Source organism: Lactuca serriola, chromosome 3 (genome assembly GCF_051521515.1).
Source record: "Lactuca serriola cultivar US96UC23 chromosome 3, Lser_US96UC23_V15, whole genome shotgun sequence".
In the NCBI taxonomy this organism is placed as follows: domain Eukaryota; kingdom Viridiplantae; phylum Streptophyta; class Magnoliopsida; order Asterales; family Asteraceae; genus Lactuca; species Lactuca serriola.
In genome coordinates this window covers 23,522,994-23,541,190 of record NC_136410.1, presented here as the reverse complement: position 1 = coordinate 23,541,190, position 18,197 = coordinate 23,522,994, and the positions used below count along the sequence as shown (strand labels likewise).

The following is an 18,197-nucleotide window of genomic DNA, read 5'->3' as shown; positions in this document are numbered from 1 at the left end:
CATATTTTGATCAAATTTTTTTGCATCACCAAACGAGAATTCGGATTCAGTTGAAATTAACTGTCGATTAGACCATATATCCCACACAACTGACAAACACAAATCATCATCATCAAAGAATATTTTTGGATCAAAGTATATAAAATGAACAACACGATGATGAACAAAAACCCTAAAAATCGGTATCAATAAAGGATTGCAATCTAGAAATTTTCAAGGAGATAATGAATCGATTTTGTGAGATAATCCGTTGTACAAATCCATGTGTGAAAATGATGAGAGATGAAGTACTTCAAAAAGCAAAGCAAATAATGAAAATATGAATATATGATGAATAGTAGAATCTGGTGGAAAATGAGGGTGGGTTATGTAAATATTTATATTTTGCCTTTTTTAATTATTGTAATAAAAAGAAAATGGAAAATAAAATTGTAAAGGATAAATATGTCATTTTAAATATTAAAAAAAATTTGGAGTAAAACCACAACAAAATAAAAAGTTTGGACCTCAATTGCTAATCCAAATCTTTTTAGACAAATGAGACGATTTTTAACTAACCATAGATATCATTTGTACAATTTTGCCTAAATTCTATCACTTTCAAGGGAAGAACATGTAAACGCACACAAATAGTTTTGTATAAGATGGTGTTTGAGAGTGTTTTCTAAACTCAAAAAATATTTTTAGATAAAAGTGTTTTGATTAGTTTTTATGATAAAAAACCAAATCACTAAGTTAAAAGTATTTGGTTTAAAAAGTGTTTTTTAAAGTTAGTTCTGTTAAAAAACTAAAAGCAGTTTCAAAAAGGTTTTAGGCTATGTTTGGTGTGTCACAGCTAGATAACAAGCTAGCTTATTTTTTTTTTTTTTTTTTTTTTTTAAATTGTCATATTTGGCAAGCCAAAAAGTAGTTTATAAGCTAGCCTTTTAAAAAGCTATTTAGACTAGCTTTTTAGGAACTTTTTTAAAATCTTTCAAATATACCCCTTAATTAATTAAAAAAATGCATTCTTTTAAATGTCATTTCATATTTTTCAGCTAGTTTTATCAAACATTATTTTTTATCAGCTAACTTTTTATTTAACATTTAACTTTTCAACTAGTACGTCAAATATAACCTTATATTCTTTTTAAAAATTGTTTTTTAAATTTAATGGAAAAGCTATTCTGAAAAATGTTTTTGAATTTTTCAAACCTTTATTTATTTATTTATTAACTTTAAAAAAAGGCTATAATGTGTTTTGATAAGCAATTCCAAACACCTCCTAAATTCTCTATATCACTTTGAAGGGAAGAACATGTAAACTCACGCAAATCATCTTTACACACAAAACACCTATAAATACAACAAAAGTTTCAGGGTATCATATGCAGCTTAAAATATATCTCCTGAGTAGACGTAAGTTTTTTTATCGCGAGAAATCTTGAATGCGAAGTAGGACATGACTATGGACTCTTTAAACGAGAAACCTACTTTGATCCAGAAGATGAAACGATTTCTGGGTTCCTTATATTGCAGCATATGGAAAGTGGGTCGAGATGATCCGAGAAGGGCAATCCACGCTCTCAAAGTCGGGTTTTCTTTAACCTTAGTGTCTTTATTATACCTAATGGAGCCATTGTTCAAAGGGGTCGACCAAAACGCGATTTGGGCAGTCATAACTGTCATCGTTGTTCTCGAATTCACTGCTGGTATGTATGTTATATATATACGTACACAAACATGTACTTAATTATATATATAATCATATAATATATACTTAAATTGTACTATATTTAATTTGATAGGAGCGACTTTATGCAAAGGATTAAATCGAGGGTTTGGGACGATGTTAGCAGCATCGTTAGCTTTCTTATTCGAGGTTATAGCACGAGGAAATGGAAAGGTTTTTCGTGCTATTTTCATTGGAGCTTCGATTTTCTTGATTGGTAATACAAATAATTAAAGAAGAATCGTTTAGTATTTGTAGCTTCATTTAATTAATGCCACAATATGGAGTTGTGAAACTATTTCGTTTCATTTTTCACAGGCACATTGACTACATTTTTGAGATTTTTCCCCAAAATAAAACAGAATTATGATTACGGTGTTATAGTATTCCTGTTGACGTTTAACTTGATCACTGTATCGAGTTATCGTGTGGATGAGTCTTTACTGAAACTAGCCGAAGGGCGGACGTATATGATCGGGGTCGGTTCTGGAATTTGCATTCTGATGAGTCTTTTCATCTTCCCGAATTGGTCCGGAGAAGATCTCCATAATCACACAGTTTCCAAAATCGAAGGACTAGCGAAATCGATCGAAGGTATACATATATATACGCAATAAATTTCAAAATATTTGCTTTCATTTGCTTAAAAAATATCTATAAACAAAATGTAGCTTGCGTCACTAAATACTTCAGTGAAGAAGAACGGAATGTAGAAAGAGATGAGATGATATCGGAGGATCAGATTTATGAGAATTATAAGGCGGTTTTGGAATCCAAATCGACAGATGACACGCTCGTAAGTTTTTTTTTTTTAAAAAAAATATATATACATTCTTAGGTAATTTTAAAATTCATGCAAAAATTTTAGTTAATGAGGTAACTGAATATATGAACTTATTAATTATTAATGTTGATATACGACAGGCGCTCCATGCAAGTTGGGAGCCTCGATACACGTGGCAGTGCCATAAATTTCCGTGGCAGCAGTACGTGAAAATAGGAGGCGTTCTTCGTCATTTTGGGTACGGAGTTGTTGCTCTTCGCGGAAGTTTACAAACCGAAATACGAGTGAGTACGTTTTTACTTTCCAGTAAAATGCTATGTGTAAAAGCCGAATGAATAATTTCTTATTTTGTATAACGTTAAATAATGAATAATTTATTCATTTATCAATAATGTATCAATCTTTTTTTTACAGCTTGCTAAATAAATTAATTCTGCTAAAATATACCAGTATAATTAATATCCATGAGGTTGGATAACGCATAAGGTTAGAGTTAAGTGTTTTTAATCCGGTACGATCAGGCCGGTCCTATGCATTTGGGTCCCGGGAAAAAAGAAAAAAAAAAAACCTTTTAAATTACCAAAATTTATATGATAAATAAATCTAAGTTAGTTTTTTTTTTTTTTTTTTTTTTTTTTTTTTTTTTTTTTTTTGAAGACTCTTGCCAGTAGACGAACTACAAATCCTAAACAAAAGTCTAAGTATTCTATTACAAATTAGTAAGTATTCTATTACAAATTCGTATTATTGTGAAAATTAGATTTATATATAAATGATTTCAAATGAATATTAAATAAAAAGTAGAGAAATGTACAAATCAATGCTATACCATGTGTTATTATTTCTTTGACTTTTTATAGAACATGATATACATTATAAAAGAAAGGCAAAGTAAAGATAGGGAAAAAAAGGCAATTGTAAGGCTCGAACTTGGGTTGTACAAATAAAAATAAAAATAAAAGGACTTCTAACCAAGTGAATTGATATAGAATACTAAAAGCTATAACTATTTTTCTATGTCAAAGCTTAAACAAAAACAGCTGTTACTCAGCGAGGTAAAAATGCAACTACAAGGGATTGAACTTGGGTATATCTTAATTAACTGAAGATACTACTGCCAAGTGCATTGAAGCTTATTTTGCTTTATAAACTAATTATTATTAAATACCCAACTGATATAAAATTGGGGCCTAAGCTCTTATGTCCCTGCACGATCGTCCAACCACGGGCAGACATATGATTTCATAGTAAGGGTGACATTGGAAATATAAGTAATGGCACGATAGTAGAAATAAAAAATTCGAAACTTTTTGCACTGTGTACAGACAAATCGGCGTTGCCGATTCCATTACGGGCAAACATACAAAACTGCCCCTCATCCATCATGCCCCCTTCCTGGTCTGGTCCTTGACAAGATACGACACATCATGTTTACTAGGTCTATCAAAACACTCTATGAATGGTAACGGTGATTTTTGGTATTTAAATATTGCGACACCAATGATCTGTATCAAAAGGGAATCATGTTATCATGTTATTGTAGTTGCTAATTGCTATTACTTTTCTTCATAGTGCAATTTTTGGCGACCGACAAATGGATTATAAACCCTTTATTATAAGGAACTAATAATATTTATCAAGTCATCTATGATTGTTATCGTTGGAGTTTATATATGTTGGGGTAATGGGGTCTCTCATTTGTCTTTATGACTCTTTTGAAGAAAAATCAAGAATTTCATATATTTAAATGTTATTACTTTATTCATCAATTGCTTTGACGATGATGATGATAATGTATTTTGGTTTAATTTTTCAGACACCAAGATCAGTTAGACTCCTATTCAAGGATCCATGCGTTTGCCTTGCATCAGAAGTAACAAAATCCCTAATGGAGCTTGCTTGTAGCTTAAGAAATCGACAACACTGCTCTCCAGAACTCCTTACCGAGTCGCTTCGCCAAGCACTGCAAGACCTCGACACAGCTTTAAAGTCCCAACCAAGACTCTTTGTCGGTACAAATACCCCTTACCACCCACCCGAAATGCTATCCACACTTGCGTCAACAGAGAGACAAAAGTTTGAAAACCATTTATCAAGCATAAACACATACGCACCTATCTCTATAGATAGGAAACCCAAGGGGGTTTCTGAGGGTGAGAGGAGGGTTTTGAGGCCAACATTAAGTAAGTTTGCGATCACAAGCTTGGACTTTTCTGAAACGCTACCAATTGCTGCTTTTGTGGCCTTGTTGGTCGAGTTAGTCGCTAGACTTGATCTTGTGATTGAAGAAGTTGAAGAATTGGGGAGGGTGGCTTGTTTTAAAGAGTTTAAACATGGTGACAATGTGATTTTAGATATTGACACGAGAACAAAAAGGGAGATTAATCTTCCTAATTTTGCCTCTACAGAGTGAGTTGAAAGACATAATGGTCATTTAAATTGTTGGTATGAACACGAGTGTTAACGTAAATCTCATATCGATAGGACACAATCTTATAAAGAAATATCTATATATGTTGGATTTCTCCCTGCTTATATAAATGCTTTTTTAGAGAAAAAAAATCAAAGATTCCACATATATCTTAAAATAATAATCTTGATTGTTCGATACACCAAGACTGTAAATTAAGAAAATGTAGTTTTGATCGCTTGTGGTGGTTTCATTGTAAAGACGAGTTCGAATTAATAAAATTGGGTGGCTTCCATGTTTTTATTGTTGTGCGAATATGAATTAATTAAATTATATAATCTAATCAAGTAAGAAATTTGATATTATTGCATCTAGATGTTATATGATCCCCGGTGTCAATATTCTACAACAGTAAATTTTGTCTAACATTAATATATACAATGAACTTGGGTTGTATAAACTTAGGCCATGGACAACGTTCTTTCAACTTTAATTGCAAGTGTGGTTTGCAAGCCACATTAGCTTTCAACTTTCACAGGGTGAAAGCCTTACAATTAAATTTATTTACTCCATCACTATCCCACTTTCTCTTTCATTGTTTTTACTGTCTTTGGTACGTAATATATAGGAGTAGGATTAACAATCCTTTGAATGTTTAACGGTGATAACTAGTAGAACATACCATAGTAGTGATAGATCCATGTTTGCATGAGTTATTTGAAATAACCATTAAAAAAATAAAGTTCTCAATATTTATAAAATTTTAATATAGAGATTGAGGTCCCAAAAATCAACTTCTAAATAGTTTATTACATGCGAGATTGTAGCAATCTCATCAAAAGCATAAGATAAGTACTTAATTTATAATATAACCAAATGTCTTCTAAACATCCTTTAAAGCTTCCATATTTGGAATTTTTATAAGTACTCCTAGGGCGTGTTCTGCACGGAGCGTTTGAGAGTTTCTAGCTTCTAGCGTTTAACAAAATGCTCCGTTTTGAACATAAAGGGCGTGTTTGGCACGGAGCTTTTGGAAGCGTTTGGGAGCTTCTAGCTTTTAGTTTTTAATAAAACGCTCTAGTTTAAATAAAAAACTTCGTTTGACAATACAAGCGTTTAGCTTTTAGTTTTAACAAAACGCCCCGATTTTAAAAGCTACTTCATGTAGGGTTTAACAAAACGCTCCTGAGCTTTTGAAATCAATTACCATAATTACCCTTAAAAATATATTTATATATTTATTTATTTTTAATCAGTTGTCTTTTTATGTAATTTTATATATTTTAAAAATTTCCAGCTATTTTTGCCAAACATTCATATAACAAATAAAAGCTACAACTTACCGCTACCAGCTACCAGCTACCAGCTAACCGCTGCCCGCTTCCAGCTAACAGCTACTTTTGCAAAACACGCCCAAAGTCTCGTTCGGCACTACAAGCTTCTAGCGTTTAGTTTAAACAAAACGCTCCAAATCCAAATGCTACTTCATGTAGCGTTTAACAAAACGCTACAAGCTACAAGCTACCCGCTACCAGCTAATTTTGCATAACACGCCCCTAATTCAAACACATGTCAAAATAGGTATGTTAGGCTTTCAAAGACTAGTAAGCATTACCGATGTTAGACCTTTTAAGATGCATGAAAATTGTATGTTCCATACAAATTGCAAACCCCCTTTACAATACTCAAGGATGCATGAAAAGACTAGTAAGGACACAAATATTTCAAATCATTACCATAATACCATTAAATGTCCAATTGTGTTTGAGTTAGCCTTTTTTTATTATAGAAGTGATTTTTAAGAAAAGTGTTTATTAGCTTAATGATTTAAAAAAAAAAACGATTTTAAAAATTGTTTGGATAAAAAAATTTGTTTTTAGGAGTAAAATAGCTAAAAAGCTAAAATGCTAGGATTTTTAAGTTTTTTGAAAACTTTATTTTTTCTTATCCAAAAAGTTGTTTTAAAAAGTCTTTTTTAAATACAAAATCACTTTTTTTTTTTTTTTTTTTTTTTTTTTTTTTTTTTTTTTTTTAACTTATTAGCTTTTTAAAAAAAAAACTAATAAGCAATTTTCAAAAGCTATCATAAACACCCATAAAATCAAATCAACAATTTAAACAAATGTAATGCAATAGTTTGATTTCAATACCTCTAATTCAACTTCTAAGTTGAATAACTAGAGTTTAGATCTTAGTTTCAACACCAGTTATATATATATATATATATATATATATATATATATATATATATATATATATATATATATATATATATATATATATATATATATATATATATATATATATATATATATATATATATAACAGGATTTCTCTGTGATTGGACCAACATCAATTTCTCTTTTTCTTTCTTTCATTTTTTGTTTTATCCTTTTTGAAGAAATGGTTTCTACGTGGTCTGCTTTAAACAGTCAGTGATAGTATTCATTGTGAACACGTATCGTTCCCACCGCTACTTTCATTCGTTTTCTGCCACGTCTCCATTCACCGGTTCCTCTGCTTTTCCACCATCTAATCGATATCTTCTGCTTCATTCTTTCATACGTGTTCTTCTAAATCGACCCACAAATGTTAATGTGGTTTCCCCATCTGCTTAAACGAACCACAAAGAACACAGATGCTCACCGCACCACAGGTCGAGACGTACATCGATTTTTTGAGGGATGGAAAAAGCAAGGGTCGGCACACACACATATAAACTGCATCTCTTTAGCTTCTACTATGCCACTGCTTCTTCAACACTCGAACAAAGAAAGTTCCATCTAATTCACTGTCATCGTCAAGTTCATCAGGCGGTATTCCTTCAATTCTCTGTTTCTATTTCAATATCACATAAAATTTATGTCGTTTGGATCGATTGGATTCAGTTTTCAGATGCATGTTGATGTTCTTTTTTCCCTGTTTCTCTTTCTGCTCCTCTGATTGAGTCGTCTACGATTCGTGACTGTTGTCGTGTCGATTATAAAGATTCAAGATGTGGCGGCCGTGATCATGTATACCGGAAATAACGATGAACGAAGAACCTATTACGGAGGTGGAGTGGAGAAGGGAACCGAATTGGATGGTTTCGACGACCCACAATGTAAAAAAATTCCAAGCTTTTGAAGAATGATTTCCTCTATAATCTCCATGCTTCCAATCTCTTCATCATTCACTTCCACCAGTATTGCAATAATCACCACCATCAACTGGTCCATAACTATACGATACAAAGCCACAGCATTCCTAAAAAAATCATCGTCTCAAACCCACCTTAACTCCAAATCCCCCCAATTTCCTGTTGTTGAAAAGGCTCTTAGGGTTCTCGAGTGGGATAAAGTCTGTGATTCGGTTGCTTCATTTGCAGGTACTTCATTTGGACAACAACCCACCAAGGTTACTCTCTCTATATTCTGAAATTTCCTTTTTTATAATCCTTTGTGTGCTTCTATATCTTGATTATTGAAGTAGTTACTATAAATAGACCACGACATTGATGAATGTTTGTTTTGTGTTATTTGGTAGGCAGAGCTACTGTGTTTGGATCAATCATACCAAGAGAGTTTGTGACTATTAGCAGAGACAAATGCGGATCGATAAAAAAAACAAGGAAGGGATATTTGGTATGCGACTTTATGCATCTCAATCGAATGGCTAGATACCATTGAAGCTAAAGACTTCATAAACCTTTTCACCAATATTAAAGTTACATTTCGATTTTTGAGTCTAGATGATTTTAATAATCGCAAGATTCTCTATGCTGGCATCAATCAATCCATTATTTCAATATGATAAGTAGTAGATAATCTTTTTAAATTTTGTAGATATTGTTGGATGGATTGTGCTATGAACTGACCTAATGTTAAGCACACAAACCCAAGAAATCAATAAAAAAGTTAGAGAAAACAGATTGTAATCTCACTCAATATTAATAACATTCACATGATGAAGAACAAATGATAAAACAGTGAAGTATGTGGTCTCTCCAGGTATGCATCATCAATTCATCATGATTACATTTACATACATGGAAATGAATTGAAATGATGGATTAATGAAATACATAACACAGGGTCTTAATCATGTACATACATTCAAGGGTCATGAACATAAGGTAATGGCTATAGTTTATGTAAACAGAGAAGCTCCAATATGCATTAGTGTTGATAATGGAGGTAAGATTTTCATCTGGGCCATTAAAGTTCCATTTGAGGAGAAAGCAATCCAGACCATTGACATGAAGTATAGATCTAACCACATCCATACCCAAACTTTTTAAAAAAAAAATATTAAAATATGAATACAAATATAAAAAATGACATCAAATTTCCCTCTTAAATCTTGAAAATTTCCTCACATAAAATAATCCCACCAAACTTGCATATATTGCTTCAAGGCCTAAGCCTTTTTGTAGTCTTTTGTTTGATGACCCAAAAAAGAAAAGAGAAAATTCAGTTCTTAATTCTGTCTTCTATGAACAAAAAAGGAATCTTACTCATGCCCTCCTTTTGTGAAAGATAAAAAAGTGGTGGGTGACGGGTGGTGGTTGGTGGTGGTGGTGGTGGAAATGGTTACTAAGGTTGTGTACAAACTAAGAGAAGATAAAAAAGAGTTTCAGAAGCAGTTTGGATCGTAATGGAAGGAATCAGAAAAAATGCTAACCCCAGGTACCAAATATTTTTACTTGACCATTTTGCCCTTGATAAAAAAATTTATTTTCATGTTGGTTAAACATTCACTCCATATTTGGCATTGGTAAAGTAAGGGTAGTTTTGCAGTTTTTAAACATTAATACTTTTTTTACAATCAAACCATAAATTTTCAGACTTATTTTTTCCAAATTAACCATTTTGACTTTGGTCAAAATTGTTAGTTTGGAAAAATATACGATTGGAAGTACATAAACCGCAAAATTACCCAAAATGTAAGAGTTTTTATGTAATTATAGTGACAATTTAGTTTGTTAACGTAATAGCCATTATCAGTATTTAAATGATAAATAGTTAAATACTCTAACTTTTTATATCTCAAAAGAATTATCAATTTTTTTAGGTGAAGGTGAATTATAGCTTTTTTTTAATGTGATTTACATCATATTAGTTTTTTAAAAATGGTATTTTCTAGAATTTCAAACATACACTAGAAAAAGAATATTTTTTTATAACATTCTACTTTATAAAAAATGTCATATTTGACATTCTATTTTGTAAAATGGTTTCTTTTTTAGGATTTCAAACATGGAGTGATTTAAAAAAAAAAAAAAAAGACATTTGTATAGCATTCAACTTTCTGAAAAGTGTCATTTATAGCATCCTACTTTGTAAAACAGTTTCTTTTTAAGATTTTGAAATTAATCATCATACTCTTAAACTTTCTTCTTAAATCTAGGACGAGGTCATCTGCAAATGGTAATTATATGGATGGTGTGTTCTTCCTCACTACATATCATAGGACGTGTTTTAATGGTCATAAGTAACATCCATTTATATAATTTATTTGTTTAATTTCATTTAATAATGAATCCATGCCACAAGATCGATTCAAGATGTTCCTTTATAATGTTACATATTCATTTAAATCATTATTGAACATTTTACCTTTTTCTTTATTTGAAAGTATATATTGGTATGTTTATCAATACACAAACTTGAATCCAAATTGTTCAGGGGATCATTTACGGGTGCAACTATATTATAAGTTATAATAGTTTTATGTAAACTTGTTGGTTTTTTACATGTTGGAACTCCATGAGCGGACAAATGTATGTATACGTCAGTGTATTTAGTGAACATACTAATGTAATGAATCTTATACTTTCAACATCGCTGTACTTTGTGAACATACCAATCTTATAGCAACATAGGAAAAATTCGACCGAGTATATGTAAACCATTCTTAAGTTTGTTGTTATTTCTTGTTTTTTAATAAAAGACTATAAAATACACTCCAACACCCGCAACGCGGGATTCTTCCCTAGTTAATATTCTAAATGCAACAATCACTCAACGATTTATTAGTTAAAAGACGCTCTAATTGGTTTAAATATATTCTACCAATTAAAATTTCATTAACTTTAATTCAAGGAGATAACATCATAAAGTGGATTTAATTTCCATAGTTATGATCCACATAGACAATTCTAAACTAAATTAGTAACATGAATTTATAATGTAACACCTGTAGATTTGGGCTAGACAAATAAAATATAAAATGAATTTTCGATGGAAGATTATTTAAGATAAATAATCTTAACCAAAGTTATAGTATATGTGATAAAGATTCCGTACATATAAAGAAATCTGAAATTCAACATCATATAAATAAATTATGCTTCTTCGAAGTTTTGTGATTAAACCGACACGATTCTACGTATCGTAAAAAATGAAATTTTGATAAACTAATTTTTAGCCTAAGTAACCTAAAAAAAGTCGTAGTAGTCGTAAAACCGGGAGCATGCATATACAGAACGTCTAAATCTGACTTCGTGAGATGAAGTTATGATTTTTCAAAGTTTCAGCTTAGCAGTGCGGACATAAAAATTAAAAATCTAATCGGTTGATTGTTAGTCGAAACAATATAAACGAGAGTCAATGATATCGTAAATATGAAACCTTCGATATAAATACAGTCGAGAATGGATTTCGTATGAAGAATTTATGAATTTCGCACAAACTTTAATAATCTAAACCGGTCTAAATATGAATTTTTGTTAGAGCAAGAATTAGCTGTTGAGACCTTAAAGAAAGCTATAAAGCTCGTCATGAGGATTTTGGGAATATAAACAACGTCGAAATTTGAGCTCCTATGCAAAAGTGATGGTCGTCCGAAGATCTGCGAGAAACTGCCTGGACTGATGAAGCACCGGAGCATGCCACGTGGCATGGTCGGATAACCCCTCTTCCAAGACAAGGTGACGTGGCCCAAGTAGCGAGTGACACATGTCACCATGAAATGGTGACATTTGACATCTTCTAGAAGGGATGATGTAGGCGAATCGGGTGCGACACGTGGCACGACGTGAGATATGGTGGTCATGTGGTGAGTGACCATTGACTTGTTAACCAGTGATTTCGAGTCTCACGACGTGAGGTATGAAGCCTCTTGATGTGAAAGTGGCCTGATGATCCAAAACCCTAATGTTCGAGTATTTAATGGAATAAGAGGGCTAAGGTTGCCCATCCTCACCCTCCCTCACTCTCTGGTCTCCTGAAAACCCTAACTCGACCCGCTTGAGGCCCTCAACCCTTTTTGGTGACCCAGAAGAACTTATTTGGTGGTATTTGGCTCTTTGAAGTGGAAGAAGACTTTTGTGGAGCATTCTGTTTGCAATTTGGAAGAAGACTTTTGTGGAGCATTCTCTTGGCAATCCAGCTTCTACATCACCTTCTTGCCTAGCTTTTGGACATTTGTAAGTCATAAAGCTCTAAACTTTTTACCTCTTGCATGCTAGATCTAGGTTGTAAGCTCCTTTTTGCATGGTTGAGTTGGATAGTATGCATGTGATCCATAAAGTTGGCAACTTTATGGATCATTGAGACAACTTCTGTATTATAAGCTTTGGATCTGAGTTTTGGGGTTGGTTTTAGACTCCAAGCATGGGTCTTGATCTTATTTTCCCTCTTTTGACCTAGTGGGTGTTTAAGTCATGCATTGGACATGCATGAATAAAAAGTCATGATTTTTATTATAATTTGGGTAAGACCCTCTAGAAACTCCCAAGTAGTGGCTTAAAGGAATAAGAGCTTAATGCTCAAAGACGGCCAAGGCGCACGACGTGAGGATGAGACGGCCACATCGTGAGAACGCATGCCATCCTACTGTTTTGTTTGGTTTAGGTCACGACGTGACCCGGGAGTAGCCACGATGTAGTGATGATTGTAATCAAGATTGGGCGAGTTGATTGGTTGGGTTGACCCGCTGAGTTGGGACCAGGTCAAGTTCATACTCACAACATGACCGTGAGTTAGTCATGACATGAGGGTCAACTGTTGACTTTAACCATTAACCTTGAGGGTTGGCCTTTGACTTGTGGATATTGGCCCAGCTACTAATCTCCTAAAAGGTAGAATAAAGTTTTTCCTCATGTGATTATATAGGTGATGTATAACACCTGTTGTGGGATTTCAAGGACGTGTCAACTTTTGAGCTGCTTTGCGATGTGAGTTTGCTCACTATACTGTAGGAAACTAGGGAATGTATGTGCTTGTAGTCTTTGTGACGCTTATTGTATGTGTTGTATGCATGTGTGCCTATTTACTAAATATATGTGGGGGTGAAATAGACCCGAGGGTGAAATAGACCTGTATCGGGTCTATTTCACCCCCGAAAACAGCCTTGAGCTGGCATATACGTATGGTATGTGGAGAGACCTGTATCGGGTCTATCGCATCACACACACACTAAGATTTTTCATGCTTATTGAATCTGATGTACTTTTTGAATGTTATTTGATTTACTCTGAATGTTATATGGTTTTGAAAAACATGTTTGGTTGATGGTTCATTCAATATAAAACGAAAAAAATTTGATTATGAATTTTGGGATGTTACAAGCTAGTATCAGAGCCTTGGTGTGAGGGATTCAGATATACTCTCGGGTGTGCCTGAACTCAAACTGAGGGTTTGGTAGATTTTTTTTATAAAAAGTAATATAAATGGTTTTTTTTATAAAAAGGAAGGTGTGGTGCATGAAATCGACCGAGCTCAAGTAAGTTTTCCTCAAATATCCATACATGTTTTGTGATATGCTTTGAATTGTGAATCTGTGTATCACATGCTAGATTAGGGCTAAGGATCTACTTAGGATTTCATGATAGAATGCTCTGAGAGATTCCTTTTTATATGCTTACTGTATGAGTTTGTAGACTTGCATGCTAATACTGATCAGTCGGTGATAGGATGGCCTGTTCAGGGTATGCTTTGATTCTGATTACTCAATGCTCGAATACTACTTGCTTTGTGATTTTAGGAGTTTCCATTAACATCAGGTAACTATTAAGCGAATAGGCTAAGTTACATATTACCAAGATTAGATAATTTTAGACGGTTAGGTTTAACCCAATTGCACAACTCTTGTTTGAGTTCAACCATTGTAGTGTGAGATCTTTCATTTAAAATAGTTATCTGGTGTCAATGGTATGTAATTGTGTTCGTAAGCTATTTAGAGGGTGTTAGGGGAGTTCCTTCTATAGCTGATAGCAGAGAGTGGTATGGTGGTAGCCCTAGGAGGTGATTCGGTGTCGAGAGCCTTGTGCTGATAAGGGTTGTTTGGATTGATAGGGAAGTAACTTGGGGGATTCGTGGAGATTCTTGAGGAAAGTATGGATACATATGGAAGGTAGTTTGGGCCCGTACTACTGGAAGCAGAGGATTCATACTCGAGTCAAGGAGAGTCACGATGATACCAGGAAGCTTGTAAAATGTGGGATGCTCCGAGTATATTTTGATGGTTTATATGTTTTATTTTAAGTATGGTGGTCACTCGAGGAGGTTATGGTAGTGGTTTTGGTATCGGTGATGGTTCGGGTTCGGGCTTTGGGGCCGGGTTCATGAATGATCAGATGTGGGAGTTCATTTTGGCAGAGATTACCTGCAATATTCTTGAGCAGAATCCTACGATATTTGGTATGGTCAAGGAGGGTATCTTGGAGATTCTGGATGAGCACTTGGGTGATTTTTGTTATGCGATTGTGGCGATGATAGGAGCCCACTCTTTGACTTTCGAGAGTTTTGGGCGTGCGGGGCTCTAGAGTTCTTCAGGAAGAAGGAATCGATTGTGAGCAGACGTTGGTTTGCGGATGTCATGAACGCCTTCGATACCAGCTATTGCCCCGAGGGGGCAAAGGTTAGACTTGCTTCCTGTCTTTTGGAAGAAAGAGCTCGATATTGGTGGGAGGAGGTTGGATATGCCCTAGGAGGCGAGGCGGTTGAGTCGATGACTTGGGAGGATTTCGTGATGAGGTTTTAGGCTAAGTTTGAACCTGTGATTGAGGTCCAACAGTTGGCGAGGGAGTTTCAGGACCTTCGCCAGACTACTAAGACAGTGGCGGAGATCACTACTATGTTTCGTGAGAGGGCGTTGTTAGTTCCGCAATATGTAACGTTCGAGGAGATGAAGAAGGTGAGGTATCATGATATGCTGAGGAGCAACATCAAGAAGTTTGTGAGTATATCCAATTGTAGGACATTGGAGGATATGGTGGCGAGAGCCAGAGAGAAGGAGATTGACTTGGAGATGGAGAAGAAGAGGAAGTCGGGTCAGATTCAGGGTTCTAAGAATCTGAGCAAGAGGCCCAAGGTTTTTTATTCAAGATTGAGGGGCCAGGTAGGTTAGGGCCGTTGTGGAAAGTGCGGCAAGATGCATGATGGAGCTTGCATGGGTGGTGGATCAGGCTGCTACAAGTGCTACAAGACTAGTCACTTTAGTCGGGGTTGCACAGCCACCACCCAAGGATCAATTCTGATTTACTTTCATTGCAACCAGAGGGGCCATAAAAAGGCCAATTGTCCGAGTCTAGCAACATCAGGACCAGTTGTAGCACCCGCTCCAACGACCTTGCAGATTACAGATGGCCATCATGGCAAGGTGGAGATGCCTGTTGTAACGAATAGAGCAATTCAACTAACAATCGAGGAGGCACGTGTTGCTCCTGATGTGGTGACGGGTATGTATCTTCTCCTTATATCTTTATTTATTTTGATTTTTCCTGCATATATATGGGATTTGCTTATAGGGATGTTCCTTGTGAACGATATCTAAGCTCTGGTTTTGTTTGATTCGGGGGCTACCCGATCCTTTGTATCTCTTGCGCTCAGTAAGAGATTTGTAGATTCTTTGGGGGAGCTAGAGTACCCATTAGAGGTTGATATTGTTGATGACCATCCTGTGCGAGTATCAAGAGTTCATCAAGGATGTATGTTGGAGTTGTTTAGTGAGTAGTATCCGATTCACTTGGTTCCCATTCCCCTACGTGAAATCAAGGTTATTGTGGGGATGGATTGGTTAAGCCTTAATGGGGGTAATGATTGGTTGTGAGCATCAGCTAGTGTGTATTCGGACCCCAAGTGGGGGAAGAGTTAGTGATTTAGGGAGAGGATGTTCAGCGTGTGCCAACTCTCTGTTCAACAGCTAGTGCAACGCGCTACCTTCGGCAAGGTTGTTCTGGATTTGTTGCTTATGTGATGGATACCCGAGAGAAGGGTAAGGCAATTGTGGACGAGGTATCGATTGTTTGGGAGTACTCGAATGTATTTCTGAAGGATTTGACTAGAGTGCCTCCAGAGAAACAAGTGGAGTTTCACAAGAAGGACATGCCACTTCAGATGTGTAACGACTACCGGTAGCTGAACAAGCTAACGGTGAAGAATCATTATCTGCTCCCAAGGATTGAGGATTTATTCGACCATCTTCAGGGTGCATCTTGGTTCTCCAAGATTGATCTGCATTTGGGAGATCATCAGAGGGTTAGAGAGGAGGATACCTAGAAGACGGATTTCCGAACCCATTATGGTCATTATGAGTTCATGATGATGCCCTTCGAGCTCTCCAATATTCCAGCCGCATTCATGGATCTCATGAATTGTATGTTGGATCGGTCTGTGATTGTGTTAATTGATGACATCCTAGTCTATTCTAATACCTGGGATCAACATGAGGAGTATATGAGAGAGGTATTGGAGACTTTGAGGATGGATAAGTTTTATGCAAAGTTCTCCAAGTGTGAATTCCGGTTGCTCAAGGTGCAGTTTTTGGGGTACCTTGTCAACTAGAACGGTATTCTGGTTGACCCGACCAAGGTTGAGGCAGTGATGAGGTGGGAGGTTCCAAGGTCTCCATCCGAGATTTAGAGTTTCCTTGGATTGGCGGGTTACTATCAGACATTCATTCAAGATTTCTCCAAGATAGTGGTTCCTTTGACTAGCATGACAAAAAAGACTGTCACGTTTCGTTTGGAGCCTGAGCAGCACGCATATTTTGAGACTTTAAGGCATAGATTGTGTGAGGCGCTGATTCTGACCCTTCCTGAGGGTGTTGAGGATTTTGTGGTGTACTATGATGCATCAATCATGGTTTTGGGTGCAGTGTTGATGCAGCTGGGTCATGTGATCACTTATGCATCGAGGCGCTGAAGCCTCATGAGGAGAATTATCCTACGCATTATTCAGAGTTGGGGGATGTAGTGTTCGCCCTCAAGGTTTGGAGACATTACCTCTGTGGGGTTCGTTGTACCATTTACATAGATCACAAGAGCCTGAGGTATCTGATGGATCAGCCGAATCTGAACATGAGACAACGTAGATGGTTGGACGTGGTGAAGGATTATGTAACATCCGGAGTCCGAGATCCGACTCGACAAGTCGGTGCTCCAACTCGTCGAGTAGAGTCGCGATGTGCCACGTGGGATTAATGACCTACTCGACGAGTCCTAGAGCCGACTCACCGAGTAGGCGCTGAGATGAGGCCTATTTAAAGGCACTTATAGCCTCATTTTCGGTTACACTTCCCTGAGAGCAAAACCCTAATCGGCCATTGAGCTTAGAGAGAGAAAGAGAGAGAGAGTTTAGCTAATTTTGAGTGTTTGGTGCATCTTGTGAAGAGATGGGAAGAATTCCAAGCCAAGGGACAAGAAGGTGCTGCTAGATCCGAGGTTGTTTCACTTCAGAGCTTATGGGAAAGGTATAAAGCTTGCACCTTTCTCATTAGTTTGAATATATCTCATGATTTTGGGAATCTAGGGTTTCTTCATCCAAAGATGAGGACCTTGAGTGTTTTATGTTCATTGAGAGGTTTGGACTTCAGATCTGGACCATGTGAGGTCCTTAGAGTCCAAAAGTCCCTACTTTATCCAACCAAAATAGTGATCTTGTGAAAAACCCTTTTGAGTTATTTTTTGGCATTTTAAGCTCTAAATGCCATGTAACATAAAGCTTGTAACTTTACGTGGTAGATGAGACTTAGGAGTGTAGATCTAGAGTTTGGGAAGGTTCTCTGCTTTGAAATCGACTGAATGAGATAAGAGTTTGAATGGACTCGCCGAGTCAAGGAGCCGACTTGACGAGTCGGACAGGGTTGTCCCGAGGGTTTTGATCGTGCAGCAACTCGACGAGTTGACGGGTCAACTCGGCGAGTTGAGTCGGGCTTTTGAGTGATTCTGATGACGGCGAGCAAACTCGTCGAGTCCTATAGGTGCACTCGATGAGTAGGGTCAACATGGACTGTTGACTCGAGTTCGACTTCTGTTGACTTACGGTTTGGTCAACCATGTCTTTGGGAAAACATGGTGGAGTAAAATG

General features: G+C 35.9%; 1 protein-coding gene and 1 long non-coding RNA gene across 3 annotated transcripts; both read left to right on the top strand.

Moving 5' to 3' along the window:
• The first annotated feature begins 1,273 nt into the window (after positions 1-1,273).
• On the top strand, positions 1,274-5,206 carry LOC145091689 (aluminum-activated malate transporter 14-like). Of its 2 annotated transcripts, XM_079029463.1 has the most exons (6): positions 1,276-1,691; positions 1,788-1,928; positions 2,030-2,305; positions 2,383-2,507; positions 2,636-2,779; positions 4,312-5,206. In XM_079029463.1, exons 1-6 carry the CDS (start codon positions 1,442-1,444, stop codon positions 4,906-4,908), a joined length of 1,533 nt encoding a protein of 510 aa, XP_078885589.1. In that variant the 5' UTR covers positions 1,276-1,441; the 3' UTR covers positions 4,909-5,206. The 2 variants fall into 2 exon arrangements, with proteins under 2 accessions (XP_078885590.1, XP_078885589.1); XM_079029464.1 differs by lacking the exon at positions 2,636-2,779 and having other exon boundaries at positions 1,274-1,691.
• Positions 5,207-7,335: 2,129 nt separating this feature from the next.
• Positions 7,336-10,765, top strand: LOC145091688 (uncharacterized). The gene is made up of 3 exons (XR_013702251.1): positions 7,336-8,301; positions 8,431-9,572; positions 10,294-10,765. It is a non-coding gene; the product is annotated as an uncharacterized LOC145091688 (long non-coding RNA).
• The last annotated feature ends 7,432 nt before the right edge of the window (positions 10,766-18,197 follow it).